Source organism: Cervus elaphus, chromosome 23 (genome assembly GCF_910594005.1).
Source record: "Cervus elaphus chromosome 23, mCerEla1.1, whole genome shotgun sequence".
NCBI lineage: Eukaryota > Metazoa > Chordata > Mammalia > Artiodactyla > Cervidae > Cervus > Cervus elaphus.
The window spans coordinates 65,508,534-65,528,381 of record NC_057837.1 but is presented as its reverse complement, the minus strand read 5'-3'; the positions used below and the strand labels follow the sequence as shown (position 1 = coordinate 65,528,381).

General features: G+C 42.2%; 1 protein-coding gene and 1 long non-coding RNA gene across 2 annotated transcripts in view; one reads left to right on the top strand and one right to left on the bottom strand.

Moving 5' to 3' along the window:
- Positions 1-3,188: 3,188 nt before the first annotated feature.
- LOC122681871 lies at positions 3,189-15,147 on the bottom strand. Its single transcript, XR_006337126.1, has 3 exons — positions 14,674-15,147; positions 11,053-11,134; positions 3,189-3,930 (listed from the first exon to the last, which is right to left on the bottom strand). It is a non-coding gene; the product is annotated as an uncharacterized LOC122681871 (long non-coding RNA).
- A 563-nt stretch (positions 15,148-15,710) lies between these two features.
- SAMHD1 (SAM and HD domain containing deoxynucleoside triphosphate triphosphohydrolase 1) overlaps positions 15,711-19,848 on the top strand; it is a 54,380-nt gene continuing 50,242 nt past the window's right edge. The window contains exon 1 of the mRNA XM_043884395.1: positions 15,711-16,023. Coding sequence (XP_043740330.1) covers positions 15,816-16,023 — 208 coding nt within the window. The 5' untranslated portion in view covers positions 15,711-15,815. The remainder of the gene's footprint in view (positions 16,024-19,848) is intronic.

Below are 19,848 nucleotides of genomic sequence, written 5' to 3'. Positions count from 1 at the left end.
TGTTGTTGTGCAACCAATCTCCAGAAATTCTTCATCTTCCACAACTGTAACTTTATACCCCTTAAACAACAGCTCCCTTTTCCCTGTCCCTCCCTGCCCCTAGCAACTACCATTCTACTTTCTGTTTCTCTTATTTTGACTACTTTCTGATTGGCTTATTTCACTTAGCATAATATTCTCTGGGTTCATGCACGTTGTAGCATGTGTCAGAATTTCCTTCTTTTTAAAGATGACTAAATATGCCATTATGTGTATTGACCACATTTTGTTTATCCATTCACCCTTGGATGGACTGCAGCCCAATTCTAATCTGTTAACTTTTCAAAACTGTGTCTTTTGATATTAATCTTGAGGTGACAGATTATGGGAAGTGCCAACTGTTTTTCTTAAACTTCTCTCTTTTTTCTGTGGGAAACATTCTTACTTCTTCTTTCTGTTTTGGAATAGATCTCAGCCCCATCACACACACAGGAAACTCAACTTGTTGAAAACTTTCCATCCAAAAAGTTGCTCACACACACACAAAAAAGTTGCTCACAATAAATATTTGGGGATGGACAGGGGTTGTTAAGTGGTCCAGTAACAATCTTCTCCCTTCACTCCAATCCATCACTTCCAAACCCTCTCTCCCAGTTGCCTCTTGGGAGCCCTAGATTCCTTGCTTTTATTACATGTTCTCTAAATTTCCTACCTTACCATCAGCTTTCACCAACATCCTGAAAATTGAGTCAGGTTGGCACTGAAAAGGGTCTTTTTCTTCAAGGAACCCTGCTCTCCTGCTCAGAATGCAGTGCCAGTTTATTCCCAGATACTCAGAGCACACTAGATGGGAGAATGTTCAGTCCCCTAAAGCTGCCTTACATGTAAATTATACTTCTCATTAGTAGGGATAATTGACGTTTCCTCAGTCTTTTGAAAATATGTGAATAAGAGCATCTTACTGTTTTGTTTTTGGTTGTGTTTGTTTATTTTGGCTTCAGCATGTGGGATCTTAGTTCCCTGACCAAGAATCGAACCCGCATTCCCTGCATTGGAAGTGGGGAGTCTTAGCCACTGGACCACCAGGGAAGTCCCCCAAATAAGAGTATCTTAAACATTACTGTGTATATTGGCATACTCTAACTCACAATATAGGAAAATACAATACAGTAAGTCCCCTACAAATGAACAAGTTCCATCCCAAGAGTGCGTTCGCAAGTCCAATTTGTTCATAAGTCCAACAAAGTTAGCCTAGATACCCAACTAACATAATTGACTATACAGTACTATACTGTAAATAGGTTTATAATACTTTTCACACAAATAATATGTAAAAAACAGACCAAAAATAAAACATTTTTAATCTTACAGTACAGTACCTTAAAAAGTACAGTGAAGTGAAGTGAAATTGCTCAGTCAAGTCTGACTCTTTGCGACCCCATGGACTGTAGCCCACCAGGCTCCTCCATCCATGGAATTTTCTAGGCAATAGTACTGGAGTGGGTTGCCATTTCCTTCTCCAGGGGATCTTCCTGACCTGGGGATCGAACCCGGGTCTCCTGCATTGCGGGCAGACGCTTTACTATCTAAGCCACCAGGGAATCCCTAATCTTACAGCACAGTACCTTAAAAAGTACAGTAGTGCAGCACAACGCCTGGCATAGAGGCACTGGCATCGAGTGAACAGGCAAGCGTTACTGACTGGAGGAGCGAGAGAGGGTGGGAGATGGTAGAGCTAAAGGATCATCCGCAAAAAGAGGAGGGCAAGCTGTAGTTTCACTAATGCCTGACGTTGATGGCACAGGTTCTGGTTCCTTGCTGGATTCAACTCTATCTACCCACTTGACATGAGTTTGAGTAAGCTCCGGGAGTTGGTGATGGACAGGGAAGCCTGGAGAGCTGCAGGCCATGGGGTCACAAAGAGTCGGACACGACTGAGCAACTGAACTGAACTGAACCCACTTGAAAAAATGGTCCAGTGATGACTGGGTAGTAGCTCTTTTTTTCTCATTGTAGATGACGTGGTAGCATTGGATTGCATTCTGAACGGCTGCTGCATCCTTTATGCACTGTTCTACATTCGGCTCCTGTGCCTCAGAAACTAATAGTGCCTCCTCAAATAAGGAAAATCCCCTCACCATTTCCTGTGTCATGAATCTCTTCCATTCTTCAGTTACTACTTCTTCCTCTTGTCTCTAATCGTCCTTCCTCTGGGCCTCCAATTCCATCAGGCCTTCATTAGTAAGCTCCTTGTGTTGCACAGAAAGTTCCATTGTTTTCACTTGGTGCTTCTTAGCAATACCAGCTACATCACCACTCCTTTTCGCTTGCTTACAGACATCCTGGGCTTGAAGTGAAAATACTGTGCTACTGTACTCTATACAGTACTGTACAGTAAAGTACACAAAAGCATAACCACTTATAGAGGACGCACACAGGTGACCATGGACACCAGACACATGAACTAACTTCCATGTTTGGACATGCAAATGCACATTTGAGTCTTTTTTTTTTTTAAGATTTTTTGATGTGGACTATTTTTTTAAAGTCTTTATTGAATCTGCTGTAACAGTGCTTCTGTTTTACATTTGTTTTTTTTCGCCACGAAGCATGTTGGATTTTAGCTCCCTGAGTAGGGATCGAACCCAAACCCCCTGCATTGGAAGATGAAGTCTTAACCACTGGACTGCCAGGGAAGTTCCAGGTTTATATCTTTGAAAGTTTGCAATTTGAAGGTTTATATGTAGGGGACTTATTACATATTTGTTTTTCAAATGCAACTCTAAAGATAACCATCCAGTCCCACCCAGCTTATTGGCTCTAAAGTGAAAAGTGAAAGAAAAGTGAAAGTGTTAGTTGCTTAGTTGTGTCTGACTCTTTGAAACCCCATGGACTCCAGCCCACCAGGCTCCTCTGTCCGTGGAATTCTCCAGGCAAGAATACTGGAATAGGTAGCCATTCCCTTCTATAGGGGATCTTCCTGATCCAAGGATTGAACCCAGGTCTCCTGCATTGCCCCACCTCACCTTAATAAAAATTCTGAAACTATTTTCCTTGTCAATCACCGTATTTATAACAACTCCCAAACACTAAAATGCCTTTAGACCTTCTTGAGATAAGGGTCATGTTTTTAGATGAGAAGGATTACTATGTAACAGATATTTAACTTTGAGGAAAGAATATTTTTAAAAAGATCAAAGCCTTCCTTAACATTTGAATTAATATGTACTTTGTTAATATGATAAATGATAAATGTATGATATTTATTATGATAATGTAATAAATGATAAATATGATAAATGATAGCACACTTGGAGTGGAGAAATAGACAAGTATGTATGAGACTTTATTTTGCATGCTATGCAATAGCACAAGGGTTCTTGGTTGTAACCAGCTCCATAGTTGTCAGAAATTTGGGGCCCAAACATTGGGAACCACTAAGCCAAAATGTCCGACCTCAGGACATCATCTCCAGCAGTGGTTGTCACATAGTACAAGCATGTTGGAGGTGTGTATCAAGTCTGCTAGAGCTGCCATGACAATATACCATGGACTGGGTGGCTTAAACAACAAATTCATTTTCTCAACAGTTCTGGAGGCTGGAAAACCAAAATCAAGGTGCTAGCACAGTTAGTGTTACTGAATCAGGTCCATTTGCCCAATGTGCAGCAAGCCAAATACTGAAACGCCAAGGTTTACAGTCAAAGAAAGTTTATACACAAGACAGCCAAGTGAAGAGATGGGAGAACAAGTCTCAGATCTGCCTCCCTGAAGGCAGAAGGATTGGAGTGCTTATGGGATAAGTAGGATGGTCTAAAAACTGAGCAGGACAGTGCCGAGCCCTCCTGAGTACAAAAGCTCTTCCATGTTCCTCCATTTCTCATTTGTAGGAAAAAGGTTTCTGCCTTCTAGATCTTCCCTGAGTTCCAAAGGGCAGATTCAAGCAATTACCTATTAGAGAAATGAGAGAATGAAGAAACAAATGAAAAGCAGTTAAATAGAAAAGTAAGGACAAGAGTGCAGCAATAAGAGAGTCCCAGGTCTTCCTCAAGAGATATATATAACAATCCAATACATATCTTGAGTTGTTTTTACAGGAACTAAGTCTCCCCACCCAGGTGGAGGATGGTGACTTCATGGGGAGCACAAGATTCCTGGAACATAACCCATTACCTCACCATCCCCCTATCAGAAGAAAAATGTGCACTCTGCTGCCCTCACCCAAAATTTGCCTTTAGAAACTCTTCCCTGAAACCCCTCATCAGAGAGTTTGGGTCTTTTGAGCATGAGCTGCCCATACCCCACGTTTGGCACCTGCAATAAAAGCTGTACTTTTCATCACTATGAAAGTGAAAGTGAAAGTCACTCAGTTATGCCCAACTCTGCGACCCCATGGACTATACAGTCCATGGAATTCTCCAGGCCAGAATATTGGAGTGGGTAGCTGTTCCTTTCTCCAGGGGATCTTCCCAACCCGGGGATTGAACGCAGGTCTCCTGCATTGCAGGTGGATTCTTTACCAGCTGAGCCACCAGGGAAGCCCTTTCATCACTACAACCAGGTGTTAATAAATTGGTTTTGCTGCACAGAAGGTAAGTGGACCCAAGTTCAGTTTGGTAACAGTCTTAGTTGTGGGATAGAAGTAGATGGAGGTAGGGGAAAAGGTGACATAATAAACGTTCTGCACAGGTGCTTCTGGGTCACATACAAAGACTTTACTAGGATATTAAGAATTGCAGTTCGGGAGACACAGTTTTAGGTAAAAACCAAAAGAGTGCTCAGGAGAAGAAAATGAATCAGAGGCTTACAAGACAAATACCACAACGTTGTTAGAGTTTTGTGTTTGGGTGAGAATTGTCATTGACTCTGACATAAAGAAGCATTTGTTATTAAGGAATAGGCTGTCACTAGTTGTTTTGGGGTAAGGTCAATAAGTATCTCGAATTTCTGGCAGATGTTCTGGATGCCTGTGTTAAGACAAAAGTGGTCGAAAGTTCAGTTTCCCTCCAGGCTGAGATATGCACAAGCCCTGTTTCCTCAATGGTCTTTCAGCTCCATCTTAGTGACTTCTCTTAGCAATACCTACTCCATTTTGACTTTTCTTTGACATTTCCCCCTTTTGATCAAGATCTTTCATTGGGAGGCATCAATGATCAACCATCTGGTTATTTAGCATCAGCATCAACTTCCTCTGTGCTGGGAAGGCTCTTCCCAGAGAGTCATGTCACACAGAGGAGGGGAAAAGGTGTCTATGTGAAAGGTATGTTTTTAGAAAGTTTATGGCCATATTTGAGCAACAAGGAGTAATCTAGGAAGTGAGACTTAGAGGCACTCAAAATAAGAAAAGTTCAAAAAACTTTATTAAGAAGAATCTTATTGGAGTGGTCAGTCATCTCCAGATGTTTAGCTATCATTATTCCTTTTAGTATTTCTCCAAGACCTGGTATTAGGTCATTCATAGTAATTATTTGTTTTTTCATATGACTTATTAATTGTATGACATTCAGCAGTTCTCAACCTTTTTAGCACCAGGGACCAGTTTTGTGATTATTCAAGTGCATTACACTTGTGCACTTTATTTCTATTATTATTATTACATCAGCTCCACCTCAGATCATCAGGCATTAGATCCTGGAGGCTAGAGACTCCTGCATTAGATGGTCCATCTGGTCCAGAATCTTGGGAAAGCTGTTCACAACAGATTTCATTGCTTCATTATCCTGGCCTTTGTCTGATTAATTTTGCTTTCAGGTCTGTAGACTTGTTGTGACATCCAGGAAGGAGACAGTGCCTTCTTTAAATGAGAAACATGAATCCATGAGTCAATGCCCTTAGGTTTAGCAGCACAAATTTAGTTAACAATACTTGTAAAGGTCCCCTCCAACAAGGTTGGAGAACATCATTGCTAAGGTGTCATTTCCAGTAGATACAGTCACCAGTCTGTTTTTTCCTGAAGGAGTGGATCTCAGATTAAGCAAAACCAAAGACAGTGCTTTGGACCACAGCAGCTTAAATGATTAGTCATCATAAATGTGCTATGGTAGGTGGAGTGCAAAGACTAAAGACAAAACAAAAAACAAAAGATTAGTTTGCCAGGAAGCCAGGAAGTACCAAGCAGTTGTTTTGGTTTTCCTGTAGCCCCCACTGTTAATTTAATTTACATCCAGTGTTTACCCATCTTAATTTCTCTGATTCAGGAGCAGTCTGTTGCCATGTTACAAGATATCAGGATAGGAAAAGACTGACAATGAGAGGTCAATTCTTCTGAAGAAGCAGAATGGATTTTATCCACAAACGCCACAATATTTACATATTCTGTTGCTGCTGCCTTTGCACGAAAGTCAGCTAGGACTTTCCCCTTATACTCAGTCCTTTTAGTGTGAGCCTCTATTTGATGACAGACAACATTTTATGTCAGGACATATCAGACTTCTAGGAATTTCACACAATTTCTTGAACACCTAAAACACATACCCACATAGACACAACATAAAGAAGGCTAAACATTACTTATTTGACAATTCTTCCCCTACAATTTAAACATATCAAGTACATCTAATTAGTTTAATATGTCTTCCTTTACAATGAGAGAGAATAAATCTGAGACATCTGAAATGTCTCTTATCTCAAGTTAGTTCTAAGTCAAAAAGAATTCATTTGGAATTTGATTTGGGGAAGTTTGTCAAAAATATCCAAAAAGTTTTAAAATAGTCAAATAGGATCATACATCACTGTGAAACAATGCTTAGTTATTCCTTTAGCCAAAATAACCAAGACTTCACAGTCAAATATGGAAGGTTGGGCTTCTCAGAGGGCTCAGAGGTAAAGAGTCCACCCGCAATGCCAAAGAACACCTGTAATGCAGGAGACCTGAGTTGGATCCCTACATCTGGAAAATCCCCTGGAGAAAGAAATGACAACCCACTCCAGTATTCCTGCCGGGAGAATCCCATGGATAGTGGAAACTGGTAGGCTACAGTCCATGGGGTCGCAAAGAGTCAGACATGACTAAGCGACTGAACCACCACCGCAGTTCTAAGCAAATCTTAGTTATCAAGACGACTTGCATTACTTAAGTTATTATATGATAAAGACATGATTATTTTGATAAGACACAAAATCTTTGTTTTTTTCCCTAGGCATATTACTTAAAGGTAAAGAAAAATCTTCCTTATTTCTTATTATCAAGAGCAGACAGATAGGAAAAAAATCGAAAACAAAAAACTGTCCTTTTAACAGAGGGAGAAAGCCAAACATATTACTTAAAGTTAAAGAAAAACCTTTCATAATCTCTTATTTGAAGAGCAGACTATTAGGGAAAAAAAAAAACTTTGTCCTTTTAACATAGAAAAACAAATTCCAATTTTGTACCAGTTTACAGTTTTACCAGTTTGATATTAAGACTCATTTAATTAAATTCATTTCAATCATTTCTAGTCTTAACCAGGCATGAAAGTCCTTTCTAAAGATTTCTTCTTCATAAACTTTCTTTTACGGAAAATAGACATCCTACTTTCCTCACATATGGAGATGTTTTTACTTATTTGTCTATTTATTTAGCTTTAATCACATATATTAGAGTTTTTAAAAAGTCCTTCAGTTCAATTGCTCAGTCGTGTCCAACTCTTTGCAACCCCATGGATTGTAGTATGCCAGGCTTCCCTGTCCATCACCAACTCCCGGAGCTTGCTCAAACTCATGTCCTTTGAGTCAGTGATGCCATCCAACCATCTCATCCTCTATCATCCCCTTCTCCTCCTGCCTTCAATCTTTCTCAGCATCAGGATCTTTTCCAAAGAGTCAGTTCTTCACATCAGGTGGCCAAAGTATTGGAGCTTCAGCTTCAGCATCAGTCCTTCCAATGAATATTCAGGACTGATTTCCTTTAGGATGGACTAGTTGGATCTTCTTGCAGTCCAAGGGACTCTGAAGAGGCTTCTCCAACACCAACTTAAAAATCCTTCTTAAGATTTTTAACTTCCCCACTTAAAAATCATTAGAAAACTTTAATTTGAAAATTAATAAGAACTAAATGGCAATTATGAACTATGTTTTACATTGGCATTCTGTATATTGGCAAATATAAATAATTTTTATCATTTCTAGAAATGTGCTTTCTCATAGAAATAGAAAATTTCTCAGACTGGCATCAAATACTTTATAGTTTCTCTGTAAAAATAAGTCTATGTTCAGTAATTAATTCAATATCTTATCTTATTTGGAAATGATTTAGATATTCAATGAATTTAACTTAAAATTTAACTCATTACTTAATTTAGTAAAACTCTAAGGGTGTAAGTTACCAATGAGATTTGAGAAACCATTTTATTTATTTAAAATATTTATTTGGTTGCCTGGGGCCTTAGTTGTGGCACATGGGATCTTCACTTGCTGGTATGCAGGATCTTTAGCTGTGGCATGTGGGATATGGTTCCCTACCAGGGATTGAACCCAGGCCCCCTGCTTTGGGAGCACAGAGTCTTAGCCACTGGCCCACCAGGGAAGTCCCCCAGGGAAACTATTTTAAATTGTTTGTTCAGTGCGTAAGTCGTAGCCAACTCTTTGTGACCCCATGGATTTTAAGCAGATATATCATTGCTAAAAAGTTTGCCTAAAAACTCAACTTATTTACATTTAATTCATTTGTTCTTAACAACCATGTTTAGATCCCCTATTAAAATACTTCACTAGACATTAGATAACATCAGTTATCCTCCTAAGTTATTTTTCTGACTGACAAATTTTGCAACAGAGATAACATGAGCTTATTTGACTTTTGGTAAACCTAAGTAGAGTAAAATGTTATACTTGAGATTTTCCTGGTGATCCAGGGGTTACAAATCCACCTGCCAATGCAGGAGACATGGGTTCAATCCCTAGTCTGAGACGATTCCACATCTCAAGGGGCAACTAAGCCTGTGTACCACAACTGCTGAGCCAGAGTGCTCTAGAGCCCATGAGCTACAACTACTGAGGCTCACATGCCCTAGGGCCCATGTTCACCACAACTAAAGAAAGACTGTGCACAGCAACAAAGACCCAGCACAGCCATAAATAAATAATAAATAAATAAACTTATTTTTTAAAAACTCCTTAAAAACTGTTATACTTAATGTTGGCAATGCTAAAGAAATGTCTACATTAAACCAACAAACTTAAACTAGCTTTTATTTCCTAAAGATTCACCCTAGGTCATGTGAACTTGAAAAACATTTGGGTTAAGTTCTATTACATTTCTGCAAGTAGACTTAATTTATATAGTGCTTGTTTGTGTTAAGCCAATGAAATTGAACTCTCTATACAGATTAATTTTAGCAGCACTATCCAAAGGTAGGAAAAATACCACATATTTACAACATATTTATATATAGACACATATGAACATGGTCTTCCCTAATAGCTCAGATAGTAAAGCATCCGCCTACAATGCAGGAGACCCGGGTTCAATCCCTGGGTCGGGAAGATCCCCTGGAAAAGGAAATGGCAACCCACTCCAGTATCCTTGCCTGGACAATCCATGGACAGAGGAGCCTGGCGGGCTACAGTCCATGGGGTCGCAAAGAGTTGGACACGACTGAGTGACTAACACACATATGAACATACAGACAGATGCAAACAGAGGCCTTATAGTTTTTGTTTTAAAACTTTTCTTAAACTGGATTTCTCGGCAAAGGCACTTCTATAGCAGCTTGTATTTTTATTTATTTATCTTTAATAATTTATTTATTAACATTTTTATTTTTGGTTCCTGGGCCTTCCTTCCTTGCTGCTTTCAGGTTTTCTCTAGTTGCAGCGAGCGGAGGCTACTCTTCATTGTGTTGCATGGGCTTGTCATTGTGGTGGTTTCTTTTGTTGCAGAATATGGGTTCTAAGTTGTGTGGGCTTCACTAGGTGTAGCACATGGGCTCAGTAGTTGTGGCACACAGGCTTACTTGCTCTGAGACATGTGGAATCTTCCCAGATCAGGTATTGAATCCGTGTCCTGCATTGGCAGGCTGATTCTTATCCACTGCGCCACCAGGGAAGTCCAGCAGCTGTATATTTAAAAGTCTTCTTCTCTCCACCGCACCCCCCCTGCTTTTTTTTTTTTTTTTTGATTTTAGGAATTGGAGATGGTCTAGATAAGAGTTCCCAGAGAGGTTACAAGCCTTTGAGATAAACAGGGGAGATGTGGGGAATGATGAAAAGGAATGGGAAATATGAACTGCCTCTAGAACTGCATTTCCACTTTCACAAGGATTCATAAGGTATAACTTACTATAAATGACACCATAGGCTGATCCACACAGTCAACTACTTTATCCTCAGTTTACTTCTTTATATTAGGGAGATTTCTAAATTTTAAAAAAAATTATGTTTTGCCCAGGCAACATTGTTGGTTAGCTTTGTCATGTCACTGTTAATTGGACATCCTAAAGAGCATGCTAAAGAGCATGTCCAGTTAATAGTGCTTGAAGGGTGGATTTATATGCCTTAGTCCAGAGGATATATGTAATGGTGTGGTGCCATCCTCATTTGACCTGGCTTTAAAATGGGCTGCCATTATAGGAGGGACAGTATGGATGGTCTTCTGCAGGGGATCAAGCTTGGTGTTACAAAAAATAAGGAAGTTCAGAAAGAGTTGGACAGCAATGAGGAGAGCTTTATGACAGATATTCAGAGGGAAGGACATAAAAAAAGGAGATTTGCAAAGAGAGAGTTCTCAGAAGCCTCAGAGGATTTTTCTAGCTTGGAAATCTTTTGAGATAATTGTGAGTTAGTTTTTCAGGGGGAAGCAATAGTAGCAGATTCATTAATTATGATTGGAGGCCTCACAATATGAATTGAAATATGCTTCACATTGTCTTTGTTTTGTACTATAGCTTTTCTCCAGTTGAGCACACAAACTAAGTTTGAAATTCTGAACAAGCCAAAAGTAGACCAACAGAGTTTTAAGTCATTGCAGGCAATTTTAGTCCAATGCAAAAGAAATATACAAGAGGAAGGCCTATAAGTTTTAAATATTAATTGATCTGGAGTTCTGAACAGTGGCAGTGCCTTTAGAAACCCAATTCCCCATAACTGAGTACTCACCAAGATGAACCATTCCCTTTCCAGATAAAGCCAGCCACAGAGGACAAAGTTGAATTAAAGTTGAAATACAAGTGGAGATTGGCTGTAAGCAATGAGTTTAAAAGGATTAATGAACTATGTTTACTCAGGAGCAACCCACTGAAGTCTGGTCACTGCCTCAAATGTTGTTTGAGCATCCTAACTCCCAAATACATGGTCACTCCACCCCAAACACTGAGGCACTTCTAGGAAGTCACCATAAGTGAAACTCTATAGGAAGATTTGGCCACTCCCTGTGACTGCCTAAAAGCAATAGAACTTGTACTCAGCTCAAGTTACAGAACAAAACAGTGGTTTTCAAGGCTGTGCGTGTGTGCTAAGTTGCTTCAGTGGTGTCTGACTCTGAGAACCTATGAACTGTAGCCTGCCAGGCTCCTCAGTCCATGGGATTCTTCAGGCAAGAATACTGGAGTGGGTTGCCATTCTCCAGGGGATCTTCCCAACCCAGGGATCAAATCTCTGTCTCTTATGTCTCCTGCACTGGCAGGCAGGTTTTTTTACCACTAGTATCACCTGGCTGACGTAGGTTCAAATCCCAAAGCACTTAACACATGGGTGTGGCCTTTGGCAAGTCATTTTACCTCCCTGGGATTCATTTTCAAATTTCTTAAATAACACCAAGAATCTTTGTCCAAAACCAAGTCTCTTCTTCCTGATACTAGACCTTGCCCTAACCCAAGGGGTAACATGCGTCCTGATTGGGTCAATCATTTCATAACACAACTGGTCCAGGAATGAAAGCAATCCAGACTTGTTGAAGTCATTCCCTTACATTTGAACTGGAGGAGCAGAGGCTTTCTTTTATCTCTAGATATGAAGCCATAAAGATGGGACCTCAAAGCCACCTGCAGCTGGTAGCCCTCATGTTTCCACATGATTTGCACCCTCCTTGACTTAATCTCTTAGCACTTCCCCTTTGCTCACTTTGCCTATCCACATTGGCCTCTTTGCTATTTCTTAACACCCAGCATGCTCCTGCTTCAAAAGCCTTTGCATTTGGTGTTCTCTTTGTCTGGAATGCTTTTCCTCCAGACACCTTCATGGTTGAGGAAGGGTTGACTCCTTCCTCTCCTTCCTGTTTCCTTAAATGTCATGTTCTCAAAAGTCTTATTATGTCCCCACTACTCAAAACTGTGACTCTATCCTCCACCTCTACTCCTCTTTAAAAATTGTTTTCCAAAGTACCATCTTCTAACTTTATTCTTGTTAATTAGACTATTATTCATTGCCAGTCTCCCCCGGCTAGAATATGTTTCACTGGGGCAGGGGTTTTTGTTTCTTTGGTTCATTGTTGTGTCCCAGGTGCCAGACAAATTAGTATGTACGCAGTAAATATTAATATTGGTGGAATGAATGAATGAACATATTTATAACCAAAGAAGATCAGCTAGTATAATACCTATCTAGTGACATTGTTACAAGGATTGGAAATTATGGATATAAAGTAAAGCACAAATAGATTATCTGACTCATAGTAGGTACTCAAATATGTTACCTATTATTATTTTGCCAGTTCACTCTTTTTTTTTTTAACAAAGAATTCCCTGACAAACATGCAGATAAGTTTCTGTATCAATGAACAAAAAAAGACTTACAAAAAAAGGAAAAAGAAAAAGACTTATGGGGCATGCACCAGGATCTGTATGTACCAGGATCTGTATCTTTGGATCTGTATGTGTGTATATACACATTTTGTTTTCCAAGTTTTCTTTCTTGAGCATTATTTTTATCAGACAAACAAATCTATATATTTTTTTAAAAAAAGAATTTTGGCTTGCTTTGTGATTTTGGCAGATGGAACAAACAAGGTCCCTGAGAAGGTTAGGTTCAAAGAGAGGATGAGGGAGTGGTGATAGATGGCAATGAGAACTAGCAGTGCTGGTTGAAGAGGAAGTTGCGGAGAGATGTAAAACCACAAGGTTAATACTGCCAGGAATAAAATTGCCCAATTCAGCTGGGTGGGTCGAAGCTAGCTTGGAAGAGCAAGGAGGACTTGCTGAGGGTATTCAAGGTCATTAAACAATGGGCCTTAAATTAATCAAACTTTGAGTTCTTTTTTTCTAGTTCTAACTATGGTGAGATTGACATCAGAGGAGAGTGTAAATATTCATTTCTCTCAATATGACCAGAGCAGAAGGCCTGTGTCTAGTAGGCATTTGTTTCCAGATTGTGGAATGACCGTATGAAATAGAATCACCAGGACCAAGTGGAAGTAAAGCAGCAAACTAGAAACCATCCAAGTTTTGGAGTCAGTTCTGAATCTAGAGTCTGTCACTTACCAGCCATGTGACCTTGCACAAGAAACCAACCAACTTGTGTAAGATTTAGGGGCCCTACGAAGTAGATTAGGGGAAACATAATAACTATGGCATAAATCATACTCTTTAACAAGCAAAAACAAATAGAAAATTAATTTATCAAAAGCAACTGCTTTGAACAAACCCAACTGATTAAACTTAAAACCCTGCTTATATCACCTTCTACTGTCCAGGAAACCTTGCTGTCAGGGTAGGTTTTCCCACAAGTCTTATGAACACAAATTTTCAAACAGCCATGTTCAAGTTTAAATATATATCTTTCACATATATATGTTACTTGTCTCTTTGACCCCCTTGCCCTTGTGGTTTTGGTTTCACAAGTCTTGAAAAACATTCTTTACTCAAAATATTCTGAGGCTTAAAGATATGTCTTTTGGGCCCTGGTCCTTCTGTCCTTCCGTGCAGAGGAGGGCAAGGTCACCTCTCTATACTTTCCCTCAGGGGTCTATGGGATAAGGGAGCAATTGAAAAATTTGGGTTAACTAATATAAAATAATTTTGTATCAGAATTCCCATTAGCAAGCAATTGTTGGCAATTGCTGGCAGAGAAAAGCTAGATTGCCCCCTATTTCAATTCAGGCTTCATCACTCCCTAGCTGGGTGACTTTGAGCAAATCACTTATTTCTCCATACCTCAATTCCTTACATCTTAAGGTTATTGTGGGCTTCCCTGATAGCTCAGTCAGTAAAGAATCTGCTTGCAATGCAGGAGACCCCGGTTCCATTCCTGGGTCGGGAAGATCTGCTGGAGAACGGATAAGCTACCCACTCCAGTATTCTCGGGCTTCCCTTATGGCTCAGGTGGTAAAGAATCAGCCTGCAATGTGGGAGACCTGGGTTCGATCTCTGGGTTGAGAAGATCCTCTGGAGAAGGGAAAGGCTACTCACTCCAGTATTCTGGCCTGGAAAATTCCATGGACTGTATAGTCCATGGGGTTGCAAAGAGTCGGACACACCTGAGTGAATTTCACTTCACTTAAGGTTGCTGTGATGCTTAATTAGTACTTGCAAAACCCTTAGAACAGTGCCTGGTACACAAAATATTTGGCTCAACTGCTAGACCACTGACAGGTTCATGCTGCTTGATCATAATCTGCCTCATTCAACCTTTATCTCCTAGATGCGTCTATGGTTGGGTTGATGGGAAGGTGTATCGGCTTTAGTAGCAGCAGTAGTAATCCTTTTACATAACTGTACAGATCAAGATTTATAGGTAAGTTTGGGTCCTGCTCCAGGGTGGCAAGAATGAAGGCGAGATGCTTACCATTTTCATAGGCAGCTACCACTAGGTAGTAAAAGTCCTTGAAGATAAATTTTAACTTATCAGATTGTCCACTTCCTTTCCTCTAGGCAGGGAGGTGGGATGGAGAGAAGGGGTGAGGATTCTTTTGGAAAGAAGTCTGACATCTGCTGGTGTATGGAGACTTGAAGATAGGCTAAGAGTTCATGGACAGACATCCCCAAGACCCTCGAATTGGCCAGCAACACTGCAGAACTTGTTAATGCAAGCAGACGGCTTTACATCAGGTTTGAATTCATTCCAGCATCTTCCAGTTCTGCTTCCTGCCCACTTTTCTCTTAATTAAGATGAGGGCAACCTTATGGCTTTTCAGGCTTCTTTTAAGTCTCAGTTCAGTTCAGTTCAGTCGCTCAGTCATGTCCGACTCTTTGCGACCCCATGAATCGCAGCACGCCAGGCCTCCCTGTCCATCACCAACTCCCGGAGTTGACTCAAACTCATGTCCATCGAGTCGGTGATGCCATCCAGCCATCTCATCCTCTGTCGTCCCCTTCTCCTCCTGCCCCCAATCCCTCCCAGCATCAGGGTCTTTTCCAATGAGTCAACTCTTCGCATGAGGTGACCAAAGTATTGGAGTTTCAGCTTCAGCATCAGTCGTTCCGATGAACACCCAGAACTGATCTCCTTTAGGATGGACTGGCTGGATCTTCTTTAAGCTTAGGGCATCTGAAATACGGCCAAGAGTAAACCTGGGGTAGTCTGAAGTTCAGTTCACCAGAAGAGCCTCTGCTCTGGACTGTAGCAGCATGTACTGGGCACACTCTTTGCCGGCTCCCCCAACCCCGCCCCCCCCCCCCCCCCCCCCCCATTAGCACCATCCTCACTTTTCCTTCTACTCACTGGCTTTACCGTAAATGCCTAGGTGCGGTTTCGGTCCATTGGGCGGTCACCGCGCCTGCGCAGGGGCTGGGGGGGTTGGGGGACTGAAGTGGGCGGCCTGTCTGGCCCTAAGGCCTGAGCTGTCAGTGCGCCTGCGCGGTCGGCCTGCAGCCTGGCAGTATTAAGCCGACTCGCCGCCGGCGCCGAGCTGCGAGTGCGCTTGCGCGCGGGTCGGGCGCCGGGGTTCTTGAGTGTGCTGAGGCGAACTGTGTGTGTGTGCCTAAACCATGCAGAGTGCCGACTCTCAGAATCCCCCCAAGCGGTCCCGGCGCGACGGCAGCCCCAAAACGCCGCCAAACTCCCCTCCCGCAGACGCAGAGACGTCCCCGAGCCACGACCTGCACCCGGACCACCGAACCTGGGGCCCGAAGCAGGTGTGCTCCTTCCTAAGGCTCTGTGGCTTCAGCGATTCGGAACTGCTGAAACGCTGCCGAGGTATCAAAGCTGGGTTGCTGAGGGGCCGGGGGGCCGGCGACCCGTGCCCGGGACAGCCGGGCCTGAGAGAGGGCGCCTTGAGGCAGTGAGCGGGGGCCTCTAAGAGGAGCCAGAGCGGCCGAGGGAGACCGGACGCGGGAGGCACCCAAAGGGGTGGACCTGAGGCGGCGGCGCCCAGGAGGGAATGACCTGAGGCGGAGAGCGGAAACCTGAGGCGGCGAGCCCTAGGAGAAGGGGACCGGAGGGAAGGGAGGGGCAGACTTGACACGGGAGGCACCCGAAAGGATGGACCTGTGGCGGCGGCGCCCAGGAGGGATGACCTGAGATGGAGAGGAAGGAGAAATGGGGCGTCTGGGGTTGGGGACCCGTAGGCAGGGGGCGGACTTTGAGGGTTGGGACCCTGGAGGAGAAAGAGGGGGCAGCTGGTCTAACTCTGGTGGGCTTCTTCAGGGACTTACCGCCCCGGCGCCGGAGAGGCGAGACTCGAGTCCCTTTTTTTAAGAAGAACCTGAGTGGGAGGGCTGCTGTCACTCATGTTCACCAGGTTCGGGACACCACTCTGCTGATGCAGCTCCATGAACACTAGCCACGTTAGATTATGTGGGGATGCTCGAAGGGGCTTCCCAGGTGGCGCTAATGGTAAAGAACCCGCCAGCCAATGCAAGAGACTGATTAAGAGACGCGGGTTCCATCTCTGGGGAGTCGGTAAGAGTCTCCTGCAGGAGGGCATGGCAGCCGACTCCAGTATTCGTGCCTGGAGAATCCCCATGGACAGAGGAGCCTGGCGGGCTGCAGTCCGTGGGGTCGGAAAATATCGGACACGACAGAAGCAACTTAGCACACACTCTGTGGGTGCTTGAAAGTTTTTGTTTCCTCCTCTCCCCTCCTAACCGGGAGTTTTTCTAACGGGGAAAGAACATTTTTGTTCATCTCTGAATCCTCATCGCCTACCGTACCATCCCGGTAGGACTCTACGTGCTTGGTGCCTGTACTTGCAGAGCTTGGTGGAGATCATGTTTTATTCTCCAAAAGCAGTTTCCCTCGCTAACTCTAAACCCTGGAGTGGCTCAGTTGACCTCTGAACTCCCAGGAGCTTGCATCTTGGCTTGTAGGTTGTGAATTTTAAGCAACTTTGTTGGCTCAAGTTCAAACATCCATCCACTTGAAATCTACTGAGCTTCCTGTAGGGGATGTGAAGCTTAACCTCTGCTTTACCCTCTGAAGTGTTCAATAGGAAAGTGGGTGTGATTTGCAAATTCGGAAAACTTTTGCAGTTGGGGGGTGGAGCCCTGTGTGCTTAGGCTGGGGACTAGGGTGGGAGGATCTTTAGTGGTTCAAGTCTTAAGGATAGCTTGATGGATGTTGCACCTGACCACAGCCAGACAATGTCCTGTCGGACTGAGGTCATTTTCCCTCCAGAGGTTCAGGTTATCTCCGTTTGTCCCTTCTTTATCCTATAAAAAAAATTTTTTTTGTTTGATTTTTGAGCCGCTTGCAGATTTCTGAGATCAAAACATTCTCCCATTGCAAATAATTTTTCTCATTAATTAAAGTCTGTCCCTAAGTTCAGATTTTTTTTAAAAATTGAAGTATGGTTAATTTACAATGTTGTGTTAGTTTCTGGTGTATATCAGAATGATTCAGTTATACAAATGTGTGTGTGTATGCTATGATCAGTCTCTTTGTGACCTTATAAACTGTAGCTCACCAGGCTGCTCTGTCTATAGGATTTTCTAGGCAAGAACACTGGAATGGTTGCCATTTCCTACTCCAGGGGATCTTCTCCACCCAGGGATCAAACCTGCATCTCTTGTGTCTCCTGCATTGGCAGGTGGAATCTTTACCACTAGCGCCACCTGAGAAGTGTGTGTATATATATATATATACATATACATATATATTTACTTATATATGCATGCGTGTCTGCATGGCTTCAGTCGTGTCCGACTTTTTGCAACCCTATGGACGGTAGCCTGCCAAGCTCCTCTGTCCATGGGATTCTCCAGGCAAGAATACTGGAGTGGGTTGACATGCCCTCCTCCAGGGAATCTTCCCAGCCCAGTGATCGAACCTGCATCTCTTATGTCTCCTGTATTGGTAGGCGGGTTCTTTACCACTAGTGCTACCTGGGAAGCCATATATGTACAGGTAGAATGTAGTTTCCTGTGCTATACAGTAGGAACTTGTTTTATACACAGTAACTTGTGTACAGATTAATTTTTATTTGACAAACTAAGCACAAGGTGCTGGGTCTCTTTCCTCATTTTGGAATACAATTTTACAGGAATTTAGAAGCTGTGATCCATGTTTTTTTTTTTTGATCCAGATCCATGTTTTTTAACATGATATGTTTGAGATTGAAAGGTCACACAACTAGAAGAAAACAGAGTTGGATTTTAAGATTAGGTCTTTGAACTCCAGAATTCATCCCAGCTATATCTTAACAAGTATTCTCATCAAAATACACTGAATTTCCCTCAGCAATACAGGAACAAATAAACCAATAAGAAAAGAAAAGAGAACATATCCAAAGTTATAAAGTCAGTTAAGAGCAAGGAAAAAAACACCCCAGTAGGAAAATGAGCAAAACACAAGAACAAACAGTTGACAACCAGCTTGTAAACACAGAAAAAGATATTCAGTCTTAACAGTAATTTTAAAAAACACTGATTTTAAAATTTAGGTAGAATATATAAAGATTAATAATAGAAATGGGTAATCTAATAAAGTTGATGAAAGTATCAATTTGCTTAACTCTGGACAGTTTGGAAATACCTTTTTGCTTATAGGGAATTTCACTTGTAAGAATTTATAGAAATATTTGTACGATGTCCAGAGAAATATATTCAAGAATTATTCTTCTACCCACTAGTTATAAATAGCAAAAAAACCCAGAAAATTTCTACTGGACCAGACCCTGCTCACCTGGCACCTGAACATTCATGCTTTGATCTAACTCACCCTAGCCTTGGAAGGGCAAGGTTGGCTGTAAACTTGAGCGCCCAGAGTCACCTTTGCCCTCCCATCAACAAACCCACATGGAAGGTGCGGAGTCCTGAGTGTTCAGCATCCACACTATGTAACCCTGAGCTGGCTCCATGGAATTTTCCAGGCAAGAATACAAAAGTGGGTCACCATTTCCTACTCCACGGGATCTTCCTGACCCAAGGATTGAACCTCTATCTCTTGACAGGAGGATTCTTTACCACTTCGTCACCTGGGAAGTACCTTGTTGCCAGTACTTATTGCCGGCTGAAATCTTAGCCTTCTCTGCCTACTGAAGCTGAATGAAAAATACGGAAACAGAGTTTGGAGGAAATAGAAAGGTGGCTTTTATTCTCAGCCGGCGGAGAGGGGAAACAGTAGGCTCGTGCCTGAAGAACTGTGCCCCCCACTCCACGAGGAGCCCTGGGGGCTTGTGTAAGGCAAGGGCTTGTAGTCAGGAGTCAGTGATGAGGAATAAAGGTGATAGGATCTTGATTTCTTCCTCTTGTATTGTTTCAAAGACAACCATAAGCTCGCATTAGTAATCCAGTAATTGAGTCTGGCAGTTCAGTGGCTCTGTGGCCTTCTTTCTGATATGTAACTACAAGGTGAAGGGTGTTGTACGGGTAAACTCCAGATAGGGGGATGTATTTAGCATAGAGTCAAAAGAAAATAGGTGAGAAGTGTAGCTCCTACAGAGTTAAGGGGCAGAAAAGCAAACTCAAACATTCAGAGTTAGGAGCAGAGTAAAAAAAACTAGGAATATTCAGACCTGCTCACTATTCCTTTATATTCTTTGTTCTCAGGAAAGGGAAAGAGAAAAACTCATTCCTCTTTTGT